Below are 21,202 nucleotides of genomic sequence, written 5' to 3'. Positions count from 1 at the left end.
AGATTAAAAAGCTTACTGCATGTCTGAATACCCTTGATGTAAAATTTCAAATTGGTTGAATAGTTTGCTAGAGACCGCAAAGGTCAAATCTTTTGAACTTTGACCTCTTGAACTTTCGGCCAAAAACCGATTAAAAAGCTTGCCCTATGTCTGAATACACTTTATGTAAAATTTCAAATGTTTAGACCAAAAATTGGCTGAGTAATTTGGTAGAGACTGCAGAGGTCAAATTTTTTAAAACTTTAACCGCAATTTTGACCTCAACATTTATTGTTTTGGGCACAAATCAAATTAAAAAGTTTGATCCATGTCCAAGTAACGTACATTTAAAATTTCAAGTGTTTAGAGCCAAAATTGAGGGAGGAGTTTGGTAGAATTTTCAAAAGTCAAATCGTTGAACTTTGACCACTTGACAGCCAAATTTCTGGCTGAAAACCAATTAAAAAGATTTTCCCAAATCTCATTACTCCTTATGTTAAATCTTGAGTCTGCAGACTGAAAATTAACAAAGTAGTTTGGTAGGGAAATGTACACACACACACACACACACACACACACACACACAGATAATTTTACTTTTATAGATATACTAGCATGGGTGCCCGGCGTTGCCCGGGTGTTTGCAGGTGTATGCTGAGCAAAACAAAAAAAACGGTAATTTTGTTAACTTTGACCCCTATTATGGCCCCTTAATATTTATTGTTTTGGGCTCAAATCAAGTTATTAAGTTAGATCCATATCCAAGGAACCAATATCTAAAATGTCAAGTGTTTAGACCCAAAATTGTCGGAGGAGTTTGGTAGAGTTCTCAAAGATCAAATAGTTGAACTTTGACCCTTTAACAGCGGAATTTCTGACCGAAACCTGATCACATCAATTTTTCCAAATCTCAGTATACCCTGTATATCAAATTTCGAGTCTGTAGACTAAAAATTGACAGAGTTATTGCGTAGGGAAATGTACACACACACACACACACACACACACACGTTCACTTTTATAGATATATAGATAGATATTTTTAAAGCATATTTGATTAAATATTAAAACTTCTGTCTACATACTTTAGTTTTGATTCCTTTCTAGATTACTAATGTTTTCTTGTATCTGGCAAAACAAACAAAAAAAAAACAAAACTGGCCGATGCAACTGCCATAATCGTTTTTTACCCAAACACTTTCTGATCTGTTCAGATTTATCTTCAAAGGTAGTTATCACATTTTTTTTTTGTTCCTTTTGAAATCACCTTATTAATTATATTGATAGGTGCTATGTTATCATTGGAGAAGTGTAGTGAGAGCCAGCTGTGTCTAGCCATAGCAAGGGTTAACTGTGTTTGGTCATTTATCGAGAGCTAACTGTGTCTTATGCATATAAAATCAATTTATGATAAAAACAAAATATTTACATAAACAAAAATATTTCTATAAACTCTGAATTAGAATATTTTAAGTGAATTCATTCTTTTTTTTTTTTTTTCGATAACTTTTTTTTTTTTAATTACATTTTCACCCCAAACAAGGCACATTGCCACTTTAATGTAGGAGGCTACTATCAGGGACATAAGCTACAGGGGTACTATGTGGGGAGTTGGGCAGCAAGATGTCGGTTCACGTTACACTTGAACTTCTGCATGTCAGTACAGTTGGGGAAGCAGGAACTCGGAAGGGAATTCCAAAGTCTAGCGGTTCTGGGGAAGAAACTAGTGGAGTAGAAGGCTTTCTTACATCTAGGAATCTCTACTGTGAAGGGGTGGGATTTTGCTGCTTGTCGGGTTTGTCTGGGGTATTTACGTCGAGGGGGTTCTTATGAGACTAGAATCATGTATTTACGTCGAGGGGGTACAAGTGCTTGCAGTTCGTTGGAGCATTCACCATTGAAGTATTTGCAGAACAAGCAGAGGGATGCTACATTTCATCGATGGGACAGAGACTGAAGCTTAGGTGTCAGTTCAGGACCTATCAGGTTGACGACTCTCTTTTTGTCTAGGTGTGAGAGAATAGTAGCAGATGCACCAGCCCAAATATGACAACAATACTCCATACATCGGCGAATGGTGGCCTTATAGAGGTACAGGATACTTTCGGGCGTTAGTAGTTTTCTAGCACGGTAGAGAGAACCCACCTTTTTCGCAGCGGTCCTGGCAATGCTCTCAATGTCATTTTTCCAACTCATGTTTCCTGTGAACGTTCGGCTGAGGAGTTTAAAAGATGTACTTTCAGATAAAGAGTCTTTGACCATTGCTATTGGTAGTAGAGAAGGTTTCTTGTAGTTATTGAAGGAAACAAGTTTAGTCCTGGCAGCATTGAACGTGACCACCATTTTTGTCCCCATTCCACTACAAATTGGAGGTCATCCGCTAGTGTTTCTGCCACTTCTTTAGATATGTGTTCATTTGTTATCTGTTGTGTCTGTTATAGAGTGTGGTGTCATCAGCATATATACCCATCTCACAGACAATTTTGTCAGGGAGGTCATTTGTGAATATTAGGAATAATAGAGGTCCAAAGATAGACTCCTGAGGCACTCCTGCATTTATATCACATTGTTTAGATGTAGGACCATCGAGGACAAAAACTTTGTTTTTATGTGAACTGAAACACAAAATACGCTAATATATTCTCTGAAATTGAATAAAATTGTATATTTTTTGTATAAGTTTAATATTTTTTTTATTTACTTCACAACAAATGGTAACTTTTTATTTAACTCCAAAAAACGATGCATTCAAATAACTGACCATGCTTTGGTTTATCCAATTATGATATAGTTTTTCAAAGTTCTTTTCATCTTTTCTTTCCAATGAATAAGACTTTAAAGGCAAAGCGCGGCGGTGATTGTATCATGTTATCCTAAATAGAATTCATAATATTATGTAACCGTCTCACTGTTTGTTTGACCTTATTATTGTATTTTCTTTTCTATTTCTTCCATCAGTGCAAAATCATAAAAACGTTGTGTGACAAAATCATGTTAATGGCCTGACCAATAAAAAACAAAACAAAAGGCTAAGTTAGTAGGTATATTCGGCATAATCACATTGACACACCAATTCTTGTTAGATCGCCACAGTTAAGCAACGTTAAATCTGGTCAGTACCAGATGGGTGACTTCTTGCAAATACCAGGTGTTGTATGTAGAAGAACAAAATCAATTGTGTTAAATAACACAGAGTATGTTCGCTAGTATTCAACTGATGAATTGAGTTCACAAGGCAGTGTTCACATCTACATTGGAAGCTGGAGTTATGAGGTCATCAAGTATGCACTCAAATGTCACCTCAACCTGCTGTAGCCAGAAGCAGACGTGAAGTCACATGGCTAAGGGACAGAGAGAGAGAGAGAGAGAGAGAGAGAAGGGTGGGGCAATTCATTGAGAAGCTTTAAAATGAACAGTCCATGTAAAGAAATGACTTAAGATCTATTGTAAATTAAGTGGATTCTGCAGCCTAAAACATCCTCTGCCACTAGCAGAAAAGAAGGCAACGTCAATAGCTTGATATATATTGAGATCCTATGATAGTAAGTAGAGATTATGTCAACTAGTATAAATTGATACATGTCAGTATCATCTGGTGTAAAACGGAAATAGACTCCCCTGTAACTAATATGATTGAAACAGGGGTCCAAAAGTTAGCTGTTTAGACAAAATGCACTAAAAATGCAGGTGTTAAATGATATGACATAAAGATTATGTCATGTGTTCAGGGAACAGAACATAGTTTTGACCAGTCAGAGTCGGGGAGCAAATGAAGCGACATGCATGTGAAAATGTAGAGAGATATTTAAGTGAATATTGCTTTGAAACTATGCTCATGCGTCGACCATCTTAGCACTAAGTTTAAAAATAACAAGTTCAGAAGTAATCAAAAAAAGATTAGTCTCTCCTCTCATGAACAACTCTTCTCTAAATAAAACCTTTGAAAGCCAATAAGTCTCCATTATGTTCCATGAATAGGTAGATACATCTTGAGTTAAACGGGAGATCAACGATCACATGGACTCATGTCTCTCACATGGAAAAGCAACACTAAAAAGAATGAAAGATCAGCGACCGCGCATGTAAAAAAAACTTTGTTTTATTGATTTGTTTTCTTGATTGCTTACTGGCGAAAACACGCAACTACACGTTTACATAAAAAATATGTGTGAACTGTTTGTTGAATATGAAAATTTTACAAGCTCAATAAATAGTCTTTTTCTCTATAATTCAGAATATTCCCTTCTCTTTGGTTGTTGTGAAACTTTAATTCCAGGCGAAAATGCATCGTCTTCCATGGAGACTATCGTGAATAAAGTGCCTCAGTCATGGGAGGAGCATAAAACACAAGGTAGGATTTAATTGTGCTTTAATGATTTGCATCTTATAAGGTATGTTTATGAACTTCCATGCATTTTGTTTGATTGTGACTTGTGAAGCATTACGACTCCCCTCGGAGGGGAGGTATATGCAATAATTGTTTTGTTATGCAATTCTTTTGTAAGTTTCTTTAGAGTTCCCCATGTTTTGGAATTTGTTTTCCGATGATGGGAAAAGGGCATCTTTTAAAAGATCAAATTCTAATAAATTGGGAAACACTGGATATTATATAACTGGAAGAGCAATTAATTTTCAGTTTGTTGCGCCATTTTTTTCTTACAATTTTCGGATTTTATGATCTTACCCATATTCCTTTACTTTCTTTTAAAATTGATAAGTTTTTTTTGTTTTTTTTTTCTGATAATGAGTTAAGTGCAAATAAATTTAAAAAATTAATATAATAATTGCATGAATTTCAATGTACTTCAATTCTTTCTTAGGCATGGTCCTAATTAGTAGCCCCTTCCATCCAAGTGGCAATATGTTTGGGATGAACGCGAGTACAAAAAAAAAAAAGAAAAACTATATGGAAATTACAATTCAAAATGGCACTGATACATAATCTGCAAATTTGCTAGATTCATCGTGATGGCTTTACTAAAATGATTTATTTTTAATGATTTCAATTTTTGCACAATTAAAACTAATTTTTTCTACCATTTTATTAACTGTCGTCTGCTGCAGTGTCTGAGCGTTTCGCCATATTCCTGTGTAAATATGCTTTGTAGGATTGCAATGCATGTTGACAATGTGTCATTTATGAAAAAAATATCTGGCTAGTATTCGACCACCCAAAATCTTACTTATTCACTTGGAAAGTTATTATCTCTCAAATGGGGGTTTATCCTGAGGAATCAAATCACCTAAAATCTTTGACAAATTAATGTCCCTTCAAATACAAGACCTCCTATGTAGGCATGTCCACACAATGTAGGGATCTAAGTGAATATCTATTTGTCAAAAATTTCTTTAAAGCTAAGAAAGAAAATTAAATAAGAAGGAATTAATTTTTAGTCTTTCCCCTTGTGTTATATTTATTATTGTTATTATTGCTCTTGTTGTTGTTATTGTTCGTTGTTATTAGAGAGAGAGTCTTATTACAAGTGATGTTGTTGAGGGATGCTGTTCGTGTTATGACGATTTTTATATATATCAAATGTTCATACTTAGAAGTGTAGAAGCTCTTTGAGTGAGGAGATAGTGTTGAGACAGTCTTAGTGTTCATATTGTGTATGTAAAGACATTTTAAACCACATGATATACAAGACATATAATAACAATTTTCACTTTACCTTTTGGTAGAATTACAACACAAAGACGACATTTATAAAAACACATGATGGGTTTATTTCTTCTCCCGACCGGTCGTGGTTTTCTGAGTCAAGAATTCAAAGCTTCACATTCTAAGTTTCAAAAGTGACCGTCTCGCTTCTAGACATTCGAATCCCAACTGCAGACTATCGTCTGTCGTCCTCAAACTCCCTCTGACTCTCTCCCAGTTTCTCTAAAGTTTCTAACTATATCGAGAACTTCCCATTTTCCATGACGTCATACACATGTTAAAACATATGTCTTCTTTCACGTGTTCTGGAAATGTGTGTCCAAAACTTTTTCCTTTGTTTACAAAAGGAATTTTAACCTATATTCCCAGTAACCTATATTTCCAATATGTTAAAAACATGTTTATTAAATTATCCTATAGTTGCATTCCTCAATTGAATTTTCATAACAGAATTGACAACGCACATTCTTTTCTTGAAACTATTTTATCTCTAAGCTAAGCAATGGTTTGTTTTCACATTCCATTGCTAATTCTCTCTCGTAATCTATTTCTAAACCTAATTTACGAGGTTCGAATTTCGTCTATGCTATTTCATTTTCATTTTAACTAAATCTCTCTATTTTTATACTTACATGAAAAAGGGACAGCCCTTATCATGTAACACTTGTAAACGAACGTCTCTCCCCAATAAAACCTTTGAAGCCGATAGCAGGTCTCCTTATGTTTGTGGAGATTCATGAAGAAATTAATAAAACTCCCAACCTAATGTTGACTCGTCGGCTGTCAAAATGTGTAAACACGTCACTATGCATAGCTCCATGCATCCATCCGGTCAAAAAGCGAAAAATAATGAAAATTAATTAGCCAATGGGAGCAGGGGGCACTAAAAATAAGTTTTAACCATGGAAGTCGGCAAGGAGAAATATAAACCCAGAACTTTTGTAAACGCGTGGAGAAAAGGAAACAAGACACCAAAGAGAAGACACAGGTGCAATCAAGCGAGAAGTTACTCCACCCTCCCCGCTTTCATAGTAAAAGCTGAAAATGCGCCTTTCAGTGATCCCTGCCTGATCAACAAAAAGAAACAAGGAATAAGTACTCTTTATAAACATTCTCCCTTTTTTTCTCCGTTTATTCCAACATCTTACTTTGTATTATTTTGAAAGGTGAAGACATATGCAAATGAACTTTTATAAACATGAACATTCAATCTAGTCTTTTATTGTTGATAAAAGTTATTCAAAACCTTAAATCTTCATAGTTTGTCTTGTGTTAAATGGAGTTTCTATTTCATGCCTTTTTTTATGTTGTAATACACGAAACAACCTATATGTTTTCATGCATGAGTTGTTTGCCTGAGTTGAACAGCCACAAGACAATGCAACAAAAACCAATGGCCACACAGTAATGGCGACCAAAGAACAAAGACAAAGAAGACTTTTATTGATTGTCTTCCTTGATTGCTCACTGGCAAACCCCCCACAAGTACAGAGAGTACACATTTATGTAAAAGGCCTTAATGATCTTCCAAATCACATCTTTACATCATTCGTAAAAATCTATGGTAGCACATCAAAGGTCATAAACGACCAAGTTCTCTCTGATTCTCTCTCCTCTGATTTTGAGCATGTGGTACAATGGGGAAAGAGGTTACTTTTTATACATCTAAACTAAGCTTTTGTCTTTACATCATCAACGCTCTGATCTCCATCTGGCATCAATTGAAATGAATGGCTCTCATCTTGGGGAATTTTCATGTTTTGACAAGCTTCTAGGTTTGACCTTTACTCCTGATCTGAAATGAAATACATATGTCAAATCTGTTGCCGAGGTCGCTGAAAAAATGGTGAGATCCTTCTGTCGATCCAGTAGATATCTCACTGCTGATGCAATTCTCTACCTATATAAAGAGCCAGGTACGTCCAGAGATGGGGTACTGTTGCCACATCTGGGCAAGAGCTGCTAGAAAGGACATTCTGCCTTGATAGAATTCAAAATATACGTTGTAGCATAGTAGGGGATGCTCTTTTCTCTTTCCTGCAACCTCACAGAAGAGATGTTGCGAGCCTGTCTCTGCTGTATCGTTATTTTCATGGCAAGTGCTCGTCTGAACTCCAATCTATGGGGCCCCTCACCAAACTTCTACGAGAAACACTCGTCTAGCTGAAAACACTATCAATTATTTCCCCAACTCTTTATCTGCGCCTAAACCTAAACATAGATTCCATGAACAAAGTTTCCTTCTTAGAACTGCACGCCTGTGGAATTGTCTTCTGTTTGTCTGCTTTCCAGCTGACTACAATCTGATTGTCTTTAAGTCCAACGTAAACAAGGTCTTGATGAGCCGTTCCACTTAAGTTAACAAATTTACCGAATTTCCATTACTAACGATTGCTATATTGTCCTTTTGTCTACTGTACACTTGGGCCTTGATAAGCGGTGATGCCTATGTAAAAAAAAAAAAAAAAGAAAGGCCTATGCGCTTCTCTTGTGCTCCCTTCAATGAATGATTTGATTTTTAAGAAAGTGTTACAATGCAGCTTAAAAGGCCTTGTTTTTTAAAGAAAATGTTTGAAATGAAGAAAATGTGCTTACTTTCGTGTGGGGGATCATCAGTAAAAGACTTCTCTTTTGAGAGTTTCTGTTTTGATGATTCAAAATTCCCATCTAGTTCACTGATGAAGGAAGGCATAATCGTGTCTGCAAATGAAAACAAGAAAATAGTTACAGATAACTAGCAGGGTGGAACGATAAATTTGTCGCCCTAAAGAAAACAACACTACAGCTTTATTTTAAAACATTTATTGAAAAAAATCAATTATGTAACTTGATTATGTAGTAGAGCTGATATCTATTCACTATAGCTGCCTTCAACCTCAATCACTGCCTCGATACAGATCCGGAACTGGGAACATGCCTTTTCCACAAGTGCCGACGGGAGCTTGGTAAATATTTGGCGGATCGTGGCGATCAGGCTGGCTTGGTGTTGTCAGAGGTCATGTTGGTGATGTTCTCAACGTATGACTAAGCAAAGTAGTCCAACAGATTCAGGTCGAGGGAGAAGGGGGAGCACTCCTGAAGCCAAGCCTGGGTCTCTTTGGACTTGTGAGCCGGCATCGAGTCCTGCGGCCACCTGATTGCACCAGAGGATCACCACACTCTTCAGCACATCCAAGTACACTTTGGTGTTGACTTTCAAGCCGACTTTGAAGATGTGATGTGGCATGATGTGGCCATTACTTAAAACCATACCAAAGGCCATAACTGTGGCATGAAACGTTGTTTTCATCACCATGGGCACGTTCCTGTTATTAATGGCAATCCAGTAATGCATTTGAGTGTGCTGGCAATGGTCCTGTTGTCATAACTTGGATCAGTAGAGAGCATGAGTTGTACAGCGGCACATCACCGATCTCGCTTGTTGAACATTGTGTCACTTTCAGACATGATTGAAGGATTCTATCACTCTTGGGATTTTTACACAACTGGCCAACTAGTAAATGGTCTGCAACAATAAAAAAAAACCCTGGTTTTCATTAAACGGAAATGGAATCATGTCATCTTTTCTAGGGCGACAATTTTATTGTCCCACCCTGTATGCATCCTCCGGATACAAATATTTTGTATTTTGCAAACACATATAAAAAGTAGCTTCAAGTTGAAACTACGAAATGCCCAAGTCATCTCAATCATGCTTTACTCATATTAGGCATTAACATTGAACGCAGACCTACAAAAGAAGGATTTAAATAGTTGAAATGAGATGCCTTAGGAGACTCCTTGGCATCTCATACAAGGACCAGGTCATAAACAATGATGCCCGCAGAAAGGCCACCCAACAAGAGCATCACTATGAAGACCTACTGACCGTGATAAAAAAGAGGAAACTCAGATGGTATAGGCATTGTAATATGCACAGAAGAACTCTTCAAAGACCATCTTACAAGGAACAGTATATAAGATAGGGCAAACAGAAAAAGAAATGGGCTGACATCATTCTTGCTTGAACAACATGGAAAAGCTTCAATGTTATCCAGGCACTCACCACAACTGCAACAAGTGGAAGCAGCTGATCCACTGTTCATCCACCATGCAGCACCTCTATGACCCTGAACGGTTATGGGACCAGTAAACATAGCAGTAACAATATAAAATGTTATTTCTTTCATTTTTTTTACTAGCCGGACCTGTGGAAATTCCACAGGAGACTCATATGTAATATATTGATGTTGGCATTCTATAGATGTTCAGAGTAAATGGAGATGCTCTGATATATATATATATAATTATTTACTATAATAATTATTAAATACCTACAGACACTAGTTTTTCGTCCTTTCGGGAATCATCAGTGCAGGGTATCATGATTAACACCAGTCGATAGATTCGAACCTGGCGCCAGAAGCCATCCCAGCTTCATTAGCAAGGACCTAATCCATTCAGCTACCGTTAACCGCAAGAAAATGCTGTTGAATTTTAAACATTTATTTTTTAAATGCTTTTTGGCATCTGTCAGAGTGATCTAATCATTATATGATGATCTGCGCATAAGAGCTAAATTGACTGACTTTAATTCAACTGAAAGTATTCAATGATAAGAAATGAGTTTCTTAAAGGGGCTGACATTATATATATATATATATATATATATATAAACTACTTAATTTACTCACATAAAATTAATATACGAAAGTATAGATTTATGCGTAAACTTTAAGTATTTACTTCAAAAGTGCTCAATATGTAGGTAGAGCTAATTAGTAATTTATAAAATAATCGCCATATATATTTTATAAATTACTATATATATATATATATATATATATATATATATATATATATATATATATATATATAAACTTTAGTTCCTTCAGCTATAATCAATAATCGAAACCAAAACATAAGAAGAATTCTTGGTAAAATTATTTATTACAAGAAATGGAGAGTCATAACAACTAAACGACAGTCACTCGAAAGAAAAAGATGTGTAACACACAAAATAACACACACGCTATTGTATTGATATATAAATAATGACTTCCTCATTATAAAATGTATACACAATGCTGTACCTTATATGCATTGAAAAAAAACAACATTGAAATTATAAATTCATAATATTGTGTAATTGTTTCTTAAAAGTTGAATATTTCATTAAATTTGTTCTGACATATTTCTTTCTGCACAATAATATCTTTGGAATTAATGCTGATTTTTTTTTTCCTTAAGAAAAATATTGGTAATGTTTAAAGATCGCGGTCTAAGATAAATGCAAGAAAAATTCTGTAAAGGCATCAAAAAATGGTTTTATGTTATTTTTGTTAAACATTAATTTATATTATTATTATTGATAAATTAGCAGGGAGACTCGACGTTACCCCTGATTGAATGATGATCAATAAATGTTTCTCAATCTTATATTTTTATTGTTATAAAAATTGGTGAAATCGCCCACTTTTCAATCAAATCAATTGATTGACTGCTTTTGTTGGGGACCCATCGCAGTACACCAGAATAAAGTTCACATGCCTCTCGCAGTGACTTAGTCCACAATACATTGTAGTCTATATTGCACTGTAGAGAACTTACTGTTTATTTTATAAAAATTATTTTTTTATATATAATGGCTTCAATTAAAGTTTAAAATGTAAAAGTCAAGTATCATGGTTCAAGTGTGCTCTAAACAGAAGCATTTATTTCAAACACACCCCTGTCATATCAAAGAACCTACTGTTGATTTTTATATCCCAGACCTTTCTGCTTGTGTGGTATTAAAACTTCTCAAATACACTTGTGATGTTAGACTGTATAAGGTGTTAACTTTGGTCAAAATCGCTTGTTCCTTCTTTCATAAAAGTTTTTCGATTTTCAATTATTTATACTTATCGGAGACATTCCAATACAAAATTTATCTAAGAACACTGCCAGATACATAAAGTACCTTTGAGTGAAATTTCATAAAAATCGGCCCAGCTATTTTGGAGTCCATGTGGAACAAACACACACACAGACAACATTACTTCTATATAATAAAAGAGATATTAAAAAAATGAGGAATCATTTTGAGTTTCGTTTTTAAATAGACACGACATCAGGTCAAAGTCGGTGACTATTTTGTTGTAGCTCATTCACATAATATTGACACGTTTCAAGCATGCTTTTCTCAATTTTACATGCATAGTACTAAATGGATTTTAAATGGAAATGATTCCCCATGTAGTAATCTTTACTATGATATACAAGGAACTTTGTGTGTGAGAGAGAGTTCGTTTCTTATGGACTCCTAAACGGTTGGTCTGATTTGTTTATTTTAATTTCACACAACTGTACATTATACCATGATGACTTCGATAGGTATCGATAATCAAAAAAAAATCCAATTTAATGTATTTTAAAGGGATTTTGAAAGGCATAAGTTGAGCACATTTGAAAATTCAAATATTTCAGATTTTACACTTAGCCATTAGACACCAATTAAACAAGATTCCCTTAATTTCAATTTTTTCTTAAGGGCCAATAAGCCTTAAATTTTAGATGCTTTCTCGGGTCAAAATCATGTCATGGATTTTAATAAAATTGAGATAAGGATTCTAGACACAAGGTTTAGTAGCATTGCATATAAATTTTAATCTTTGTAAGTGGTGCAGAACTACTCCCTTAGAGAATTAATCTTATCTGTCCTGGGATGAATATTCTTCTAGTTTAGTCATATATATATAAAAAAAAAAACAAAAAAAAAAAACAACAACAACAACAAAAGCAGTCAATAAGTAAATGCGTGTATGTGTGAGAGTCAGTCAGTAAGAGAGAGAGAGAGAGAGAGAGAGAGAGAGAGAGAGAGAGAGAGAGAGAGAGAGAGATGAGGCAGATGGAATGTTGAATGCTGCATTATTGACTTATACTATACTCCTTTGAATTTCCAAACTGAATTGTTGTCCTATTGATTCTTGGGGTCTAGTTTCAATGTTTGCTTTCTTTTTCGGTCATAACCAAACAATAAATAATAATAATAATAATAATAATAATAATAATCATCATCATCATCATCATGAAAAATCTTATTCAAATCAGAAATAAGAAAAGGTCATGTTTCCATCCAAACTTAAAGTAAACATTTTAACTTTTCTTAGCTGCACGATTAAATATGTAAGAATTACTTCAATTTCTTGTTCTCTGTCAACGGAGGAGAAATTCTTCACGACTGAGACAATTTTTATTTTTGTTCCTTTTCTCCACATTAAAAAAAAACGACCCTGGTGTCTAACTCTGTCCCGTGGGGAGGCATTGTAAATAGGATTAAATATGTAAGAATTAATAGAAATTCTGTGTCTGCAGCTGTCACATTTTGAAGCTATTAACGTGTTATAACTGACTATTTGGGATAACTGAGATACGGAAAGTAGAAAGTAAACTTTGGGTTTATTTTTGACAGCATCGTAACTTTTGCTTTCCTTGTTTTATCCTTTACTCCTCGCATTCCATGAGTGATGTTTCTGATAAACGGGAGAGAATTGCTGCTTGCTGGGTCAGAATCTATGTATATAATACTTATTGTTGGCTAGTTTTTTTACTTTGATGGAGTATTTTTTTAGCTCCTTACATCAAGTGGCTTCATACCTTGTCTGGAGCAATCTCCATTGAATAAAAAAAATCAAGATGTAATCAGAAATGGAGTCTCTGTTTACTTACTGTCTTATGAGAGCAAAGTTAGACACAAGGTCGGCTTTTAATGGGGGGGGGGAATCCAACTCTCCCAAAAGGACAGCTTTGCTAGTTATGATAATTATGACCGAATTTAATCACAAATAAAACTCAAACACCAAAAACAAATCTAATTTTCTACCAAACTACTGCCAATTTTTGGTCTACAAATTTGAAACTTGATATATAGGGAATTTTGGACCTGTGGAACAAATTCAATTTGGTTTTTAATCGGTAAAAATAGTTGCTAAGTGTCAAAAGTGAAAAAAATCGAACCTTAAATCAACTAAATGTGTTCTACTTCTACATATGCGCAAATATACATTTATACCATTAACAAGATTATTTTAGTTTTTCTATGCTCAGATGGTAATGAATAATGCTAGAGAGGTACATATTTTTGTTTCGATTCTAGCTGAGGGCATTCAAGTCATATTTTTAGTTTTTAATTTTCGAAATTCTAGAAGTGTAAGCCATGTTTAGTTTCAGAACAGTTTCCGATGGTTTGTTGTTCTAAACAAGTCTTGAGAGGTGACTGGTTTGCAGTAGACAGAACAGTTTCTGATGGTTTGTTGTTACACACAAGTCCTGAGAGGTGACTTGTTTGCAGTAGACAGTTCCACAGAGCAAAATATTCTTACCGTGTCGAGACGGAAAAAACATGAGAAATTGCTACAGAAAAGGTTTAATATTATGAAGCAATTCTGGTTTCTGATTGGTTGGTAGCAGAACATGAATTAATTTGATTCATCAGTTCCTAGCAGCATCGTTTATAAATAGAATCTCCCGACTGTGTGGGATCATACCCCATTATGAATAAAAAATATCGCAACAGAAATTACTACTGTATATTGGGTACAATATAATAATCAATAAGAATTAGCTTTATAATAGTAAATACGAAATCTGCATGAATTAAAATATATTTAAGCAGATTTTACGATTGGCAACACTGAGTGGCCTGCAAGTTACAGATAAAACTCCAAACACCAAAAACGATTGACAAAATAACATAAAATTCACTTTTATTTCAACCTACAAAATTAAAACTTTCCATATTACGCACATACAAACTGTGGTGGTCACCTTCTTTTCCTACTGTCCTTGTCTACTTGTCTCCTCACTAGAACAGAGTTAAACACACGGTCAGTTTTTAATGTGGGGAAAGGACACTCTGGATTAGGACAAAAAATAAAAATGACCTCAGTGTATAAGGATTTCTTCTTCATCAACAGAAAACGGAAAAGAGACTACACTTTGCTCTTAGCCTAAAAGCAAATTAATCTTAAAACTCAATTTTAACCTAAATTTTTTTTCACTGCCAAATTTTTTAAATTTTGCTTTCTGTTGTAGTATAAAGTGTACTATCAGGACAGGTACATATCGGAACCAACAGAGAATGTTGCTTCATGCCATATTTGAAATGGAAAGAACATTATAAACAAAGACATTGTAATGTTGTCATAATATGGTGACAATATCGAGGATAACAAGGCTATTGTCAATTATTAAACGCATTTAGATGTGTCTACAGAAGCTTTGTCCCTTTTCTATTCACCATTGTTTTCTTTAAGCAAGGTTGTTAAGTTTTGAGACATTATGTTGAACAAAGATGGCGGCGTAGTTCAAATCAGTAACCAAGATGGCGACCAAGAATCAAATGCGGTCCGTGGCGTAGTTAATCTCTTAAGTTCTGAGATATTGTGTTGAACAAAGATGACGGCGTAGTTCAGATCAGTAACCAAGATGGCGGCGTAGTTCAGATCAGTAACCAAAATGGCGGCATAGTTCAGATCAGTAACCAAGATGGCGGCCGAGAATTAAATGTAGTCCATGACGTAGTAAACGGCGAACTGATTGAATCCAAAATTCGACAATTTTTATAATAATTTTGGGACGTTTTGATTGGTTGTTTAGCACAGCCGTTGGTTATAAAAATGATTGGCGAATCCATTTGTCTCATACCTCCATTACAAGTCAAACACATTTTACAAAGATTCAGTTAGCTGTTGTCAATCCTTACATCTGGACACATTTCCTTCAGTAAGAGATGGACTGCAAATCCTTCTGATCTGCAATGTGCCACGATCAGATAGATATACAATGGCAAACTAGAAGAAAGAATCCCTTCAAACATGCTCTCATGTATTGGCGGGATTTTCGGTGCCTTGTGTAACAGTAGATCACCTGCCACCAATAAAAATACTTTCAAACCAGGACCTGGAAAATATTAAAAACGTCTGTGTCTGTTAAATTTCAAAGAACGGACAGTGATGTATAGATTCCAGAGGAAACATCATCCCAGAAATCTCTGATTGTGGATCTCTATACGCAGCAGGTACCACGCCAAAAAACCATAACTAGATGATCAACACTGCAGTCAAAACCACTTTCATATTAATGTTCGACAGTGATCCTAAACTGAAAGCTATTACATGGAAAAGTATCGTAGCCACAGATGAAGAATGCAAAACCTTAAGAGATCTAATTCAAAATGGCTTCCCCTTGTCACACAACGACATCCCACCCATAGCTTAAGTTTTCTGGCCTATGCATGAAGAAATATATTGCCTAGAAAGAATTGTTGTCAATAACAACAAAATCCTGATACTTCATCACCTTCACATAGAGGGATTGGAATTTCTTTATTATGCACATCAAGGTGTAAATGGTATGCTGGCAAATGCAAGACAACGATTGTTCTGGCCAGGTTTGGATGCTGACATCAGGCAAACCAGATCCCATCACCACATGTACAACACTATTACACTATCTTAGTTCTGGCAGCCATTGATATCACCAGCAAACCCGGAATTTCCATTCCAACAAGTGGTGGTTGACTTTGTTGATATACAGGGTAGGGACTTTTTGGTTTACGCTGATGGATATACTGGCTGGGTGGAAGTCGCCCTAACGATGTTGAGGAGGTCCAAAACTGTATGTGACATCTTGAGAACTTGGTTCTGTACTTACAATGTACCTGAATAAATCTCTTCAGGCAAAGAAACACCATTTAGTTTAGTACAACTCCTTTTTGAGGAACAGGGGTATATGGAAACGTACTTCATCAACCTGTTGCACTCAAAGTAACGGTCGTGCAGAATAGCTGTCAAGACAATAAAGCATGTACTAGATAGCAACATGGACAACTATGGACACCTGTGCCATGATCAGGTTGTTCAGACATTACTAACCCATCGCAATACTCTCATCCAAGAGCTTGAAATGTTCCTGGCCATAATTTTATAAGATTGAGTCATTAAAGACTACCTCCCCTATCCTACTATCCTACAGGATAAATATCAAATGTGGAAACAATGGAAAGAAACTAAGGGAGTTGGAAATGGTCAATTCTATAACCAGTACTGTCATCCACTTCAGAAACTCCAAGTCAGAGACTTTATCGAGAATCAGAGCCAGGATAGTAACTACCTACGACTATAGACGAAGACAGGGAAGATCATGGAAACACATGGAAACCGACGGTACCAAGTGCAACTAGATGGGAGCAAGCAAGTAACACTGTGTAATCTTCAGTTTCTCCATAAAAAATACCAAGTTGTGAATGGCGCACATTACGCCACACCAGGAACCTCAAATTCGTCCACAAACCTTGAGCCCCCACAGGAACAAGCCTCTGAGAAAGCAAAGGAGATCAAAATGTACATCAATGTCGAGTCACTAAACAAGCGTGGTGAAGAAGAAACGGAAATTGATGATACCACAAGAAGATGTACATGCCCAATCAGTCCGTCACCGTTCAAACTTCATGTTTCAAAACAAGAGCACCGAGAAGCTTATCGCTACAAATGTATGGAAAATCACACAAGTTTTCTGGTGCATGCAAAGATGACCATGACAATTTATTCCATGGCCGGAGGGGGGGGGCATGTATGGGTAAAAGAGTCATCTGCTTTTGATAACAGGAAGTACCCATCGAGTTATCTTCCCTGAGGCGGAAAGTAACTAGGGAGTGATCGCCCCTGATAGATCTATATACAGAGAGGACAGATGGGGCAGTCATTTGCTTTTTAAGTAAATCTTAGCAACGAGCTGAAGGACACGTTTGTCTTATCCTACAGTCTGAAGCGATTTTTATAAATAAAAAATAAAAAAAAGATTTCACATTTAAAAACTACACAATCTAATCTCTATGAAAGATGGGCCTAAAAATTGAGTTGAGTTAACTTGTGGTAAAATGAGTCATTCAGTCAAAGAAAACCTTGGCTTTGTTATAAAACAATAAGAATTGATGGATAAGCCACTTTTTCTTGACACATTGACACCTTTCCAAAATGTTGCAGAGCTTGAGATGCAGAATTTTGAAAGGTCAACGTGTGTGAGTTGCAGTGTGAATTGTACTAGGGGAGAGTAAATTTTGAATGACAGCTTTTTTTTTCACTTTACGAGAAGGATTTAGTTTTGTAGTTGGCAGCCGAGTACAACAAGCGGAAAGTTTTGTGAGCTACAGCTATCCGAGTTAATTGTGAGACTCCTGTAACAGCACTTGGTTGATAAAATGGAATTTTAAAAATAAATTATATTTTTTTCCAGTATTTTTCTCCATTCTATAATCGGCCATTTTTTTCAGCTTGCAGAATCATCGTTTTGTCCTCAAAACCAAGCAGCACTTTCTCTACAGAAACAGACATGCAATGCCAATTATTTGCGTGTTAATGTAGATGTAAGAACGTAACAACTGTACACACCGACATTTATCACACTTAAGTTTAAAATAGAAATTTCATGGCCAAATGAGCAGTGTCCAAGATCCTTTAAGTGAGGTTCTTTCCATCAGGCAGTGGTTCAACACTTTGAAATAGACTTTTTTTGTGTGTGTCACATTCTTTTTTTTAAAATAGCATTTTTTGGATATGTCCACACATTATCATTGTGTGAACATGCATATGTGTGCATTCAATGCACAAGTCGTGATCGTTCATTTATCTGAATCTGGATTTGGTGCTTGATTCTGGCAGTGGTCTCAGTGTCAACCATGTAGTCTCTGTCACTACTGTAACAAAAAGATCCTCCCTGATACTGAACAAAATTAAGACAAACAAACCTTCCAACAGAACATAATCCATAAACTTAGGGCCTAGGGGCCCATCTCAACATAACTATTGGAAAATCTCAAGTGGGTCAAAATCACACTTCATACCCATGTATAGTATTATATTAGCATGCCAGGATCGATTAATATTATTATTAGAAAAATAAATCAATTAAATTTTGAAAAGTGTGGATTTACAGCTTGGAATGTTTAGTTAGGAATTTAACTCAGAAATAAAATAAACAAATTCGATTTAGGAATTTTTGGAGAAGTTGTGGAATTTAATTAGAAGTAAACAGATTTTGGCTTATGTGAGAGATCATCTATTTGTATCCTTGGACACGTGGTTGGAGTTTTGCTGATGTAATAGAGGATATCAAGCTAATGAGTTGGTGAGAAACGTGTTAGTGAGCAGATGTGTGGACGGCCCTGTTGGAATCAGAATGAAGAAGAACCAGTGAAAATGTAGAAAGAGACCCAGCGTACCAAGCTCTGACAAGAGAATCCATAAGATAATTAAAGACCATGTGGAATATAACTTGTTGTGATGACTTTCTTTCAGGGTTTGGACAAATCAAGCAGACATAGATTGTATCCATTTGATTGTAAGAAAAACTCTATAAAAGTTTATGTGTCATGTTCGTTAACTATGCGCATTTGTGAAGAAGCAGCCGCAAATACAGCGAACATTTTATATACATGCAGGGCACAATGAATATTTCTATACTCTGTATACATGCATTCATTAGATATCAAAGACACTGTTATATACACCACTAGACGATGCACAAGTCCATGCAATATATATTGACACATGTAAGAAATGTAGACATGTATATAAACCAGATACACACACACACACACACACACACATATATATATATATATATATATAGAGAGAGAGAGAGAGAGAGAGATAGACTCTGGCGATCTAACACATAAAGAGATTACTATTTCAAAGGTCAGCTAATTTAATGGGTGGTCTCTCTTCTCTTAGCTAAATATTTACCCCCATTGCAGTCGTCTGCATACATTACAATTACACATACCATCAAACATGCTGCTTTTCACATTTCTATAATCGTTTAATGATTGGACAGATTTTATAATAATATAATGGCGTTGCTTTAAGAGTCTCTATCTGTCCGTTATGCTTAAGTTTCAAATAGCATTTTTAATGATCGAAAAGATTCGTTTTAAGAATTCTCGTTTATTAACACGTCCGTCTCTCCTTAATACTCCTTGAAAACTTGTAAATCTTGAAACATCTCCTGCTAATACAAAAAAATCTCTTAAATAAATAAAAATGATTGACATAAAAACATGCACACGAGCAAACGGTTGATTCAAGCCTCTGCTTGCTGCTATTGAGCTTGAAAAGGATGTATTGATTCGCCCAAGATATGCTGGATCAAGAGAAGAATAAAATCTGGCTTCAAATATTATTGATTGAATTGCACTTTATATTTATATTAAAACACAGGTTCAAAGTTAAGCAACGTTGAACTCAGTACTTAGAGTTGACAGGCATTATAAATTAGAAAAAGGATAATGCATTCACTTTGGTTATAAAGCCACCACTCATAAAACTTATGGTTTAAATAGTAAAATAGTGTAGACTCTCAAGCCTTGTTAGAGCAACTACTCTAGGAGAAAGAAATAATAATAATGCCAGTTATTCTTCACCTGTCTCAAAATTACTGACCATGTTCATTATTTGTATCATTTCGATTATCTGTACTATTATTCTCATCTTAAGTGTCATCTTCGGTCAATGTAACTTCCGCCCTTCTTCAGGTGTATATTGTTAAACTCTGGAATCTGCACTGAATTTTGAACAGAACACTTTATTTAATCCCCGGAGGTAGTATGCTCTCATTCCGTCAGCCATCACTGGGTAGAAATCTTAAGTAATTTGCAATTGTATTTTGAGGGTTGAACCTTCAACCTCCAGAAGAGTGTAACATCTACAATGGAATTTTATCAAATTCTGATAAACAATGTCAGTTTAAGGGAAGTGCAATTACTTCATTTTATATATATATATATATATATATATATATATATATATATATATAACTACTTCATTTACTCACATAAAATTAATATACGAAAGTATATATTTATGTGTAAACTTTAAGTATTTACTTCAAAAGTGCTCAATACGTAGGTAGAGCTAGTTAGTAATTTATAAAATATATATGACGATTAAGCTACACTGAATATTCGGCGTTTACTTCAATTTAAATATATATATATATATATATATATATATATATATATATATATAATTGGATAATATAAATATTTTATATTAAATTCTATCATGATAAAGTCATACACAATATTATAGCTTGACCATTAATATAAAACTAACTGAAATGATGAAAATAAAATTTACATGCTCCCTCTCTCTCTCTCTCTCTCTCTCTCTCTATATATATATATATATATATATATATATATATATAATAAAATAAAGTCAATTTTTCCCCGTCTCTGAAAAGACATTATAAGAAAAGAAACACTGGCACCACACATTAATCCAAAATGGCTACGCTACCTGTCAATACCTAATGCATGTTTTGCAGTTATTATCAATTGATTTGAGTCAATTTACTAAATTCCTATTTTCGAACATTTTCAGAATCATGAGGCTATATATATATATATATATATATATATATATATATATATATATATATATATATATATATATATATATATGCCTCCCCTGCTTATAACAAACGTAGACGCCTATGCTTACAGCATATAGCAACATGGCACAGACATCCAGCCTGTTTACT

General features: G+C 35.0%; 1 protein-coding gene across 1 annotated transcript in view; it reads right to left on the bottom strand.

Annotated features, from left to right (window-relative positions):
- The window catches only part of LOC145285833 (EF-hand calcium-binding domain-containing protein 6-like), a 288,961-nt gene that overhangs the window by 255,878 nt on the left and 11,881 nt on the right, over positions 1-21,202 (bottom strand). Inside the window, exon 2 of the mRNA XM_080134267.1 lies at positions 8,237-8,341. Within this exon, the coding sequence (XP_079990393.1) occupies positions 8,237-8,333 (97 nt within the window). The 5' untranslated portion in view covers positions 8,334-8,341. The remainder of the gene's footprint in view (positions 1-8,236; positions 8,342-21,202) is intronic.

Source organism: Euprymna scolopes, chromosome 10 (assembly GCF_053919585.1).
Source record: "Euprymna scolopes isolate OS-2025 chromosome 10, ASM5391958v1, whole genome shotgun sequence".
NCBI classification, from domain to species: Eukaryota; Metazoa; Mollusca; class Cephalopoda; order Sepiida; family Sepiolidae; genus Euprymna; species Euprymna scolopes.
Note: the sequence above shows the minus strand (reverse complement) of the source record. Positions and strands in the feature narration are given on the sequence as shown.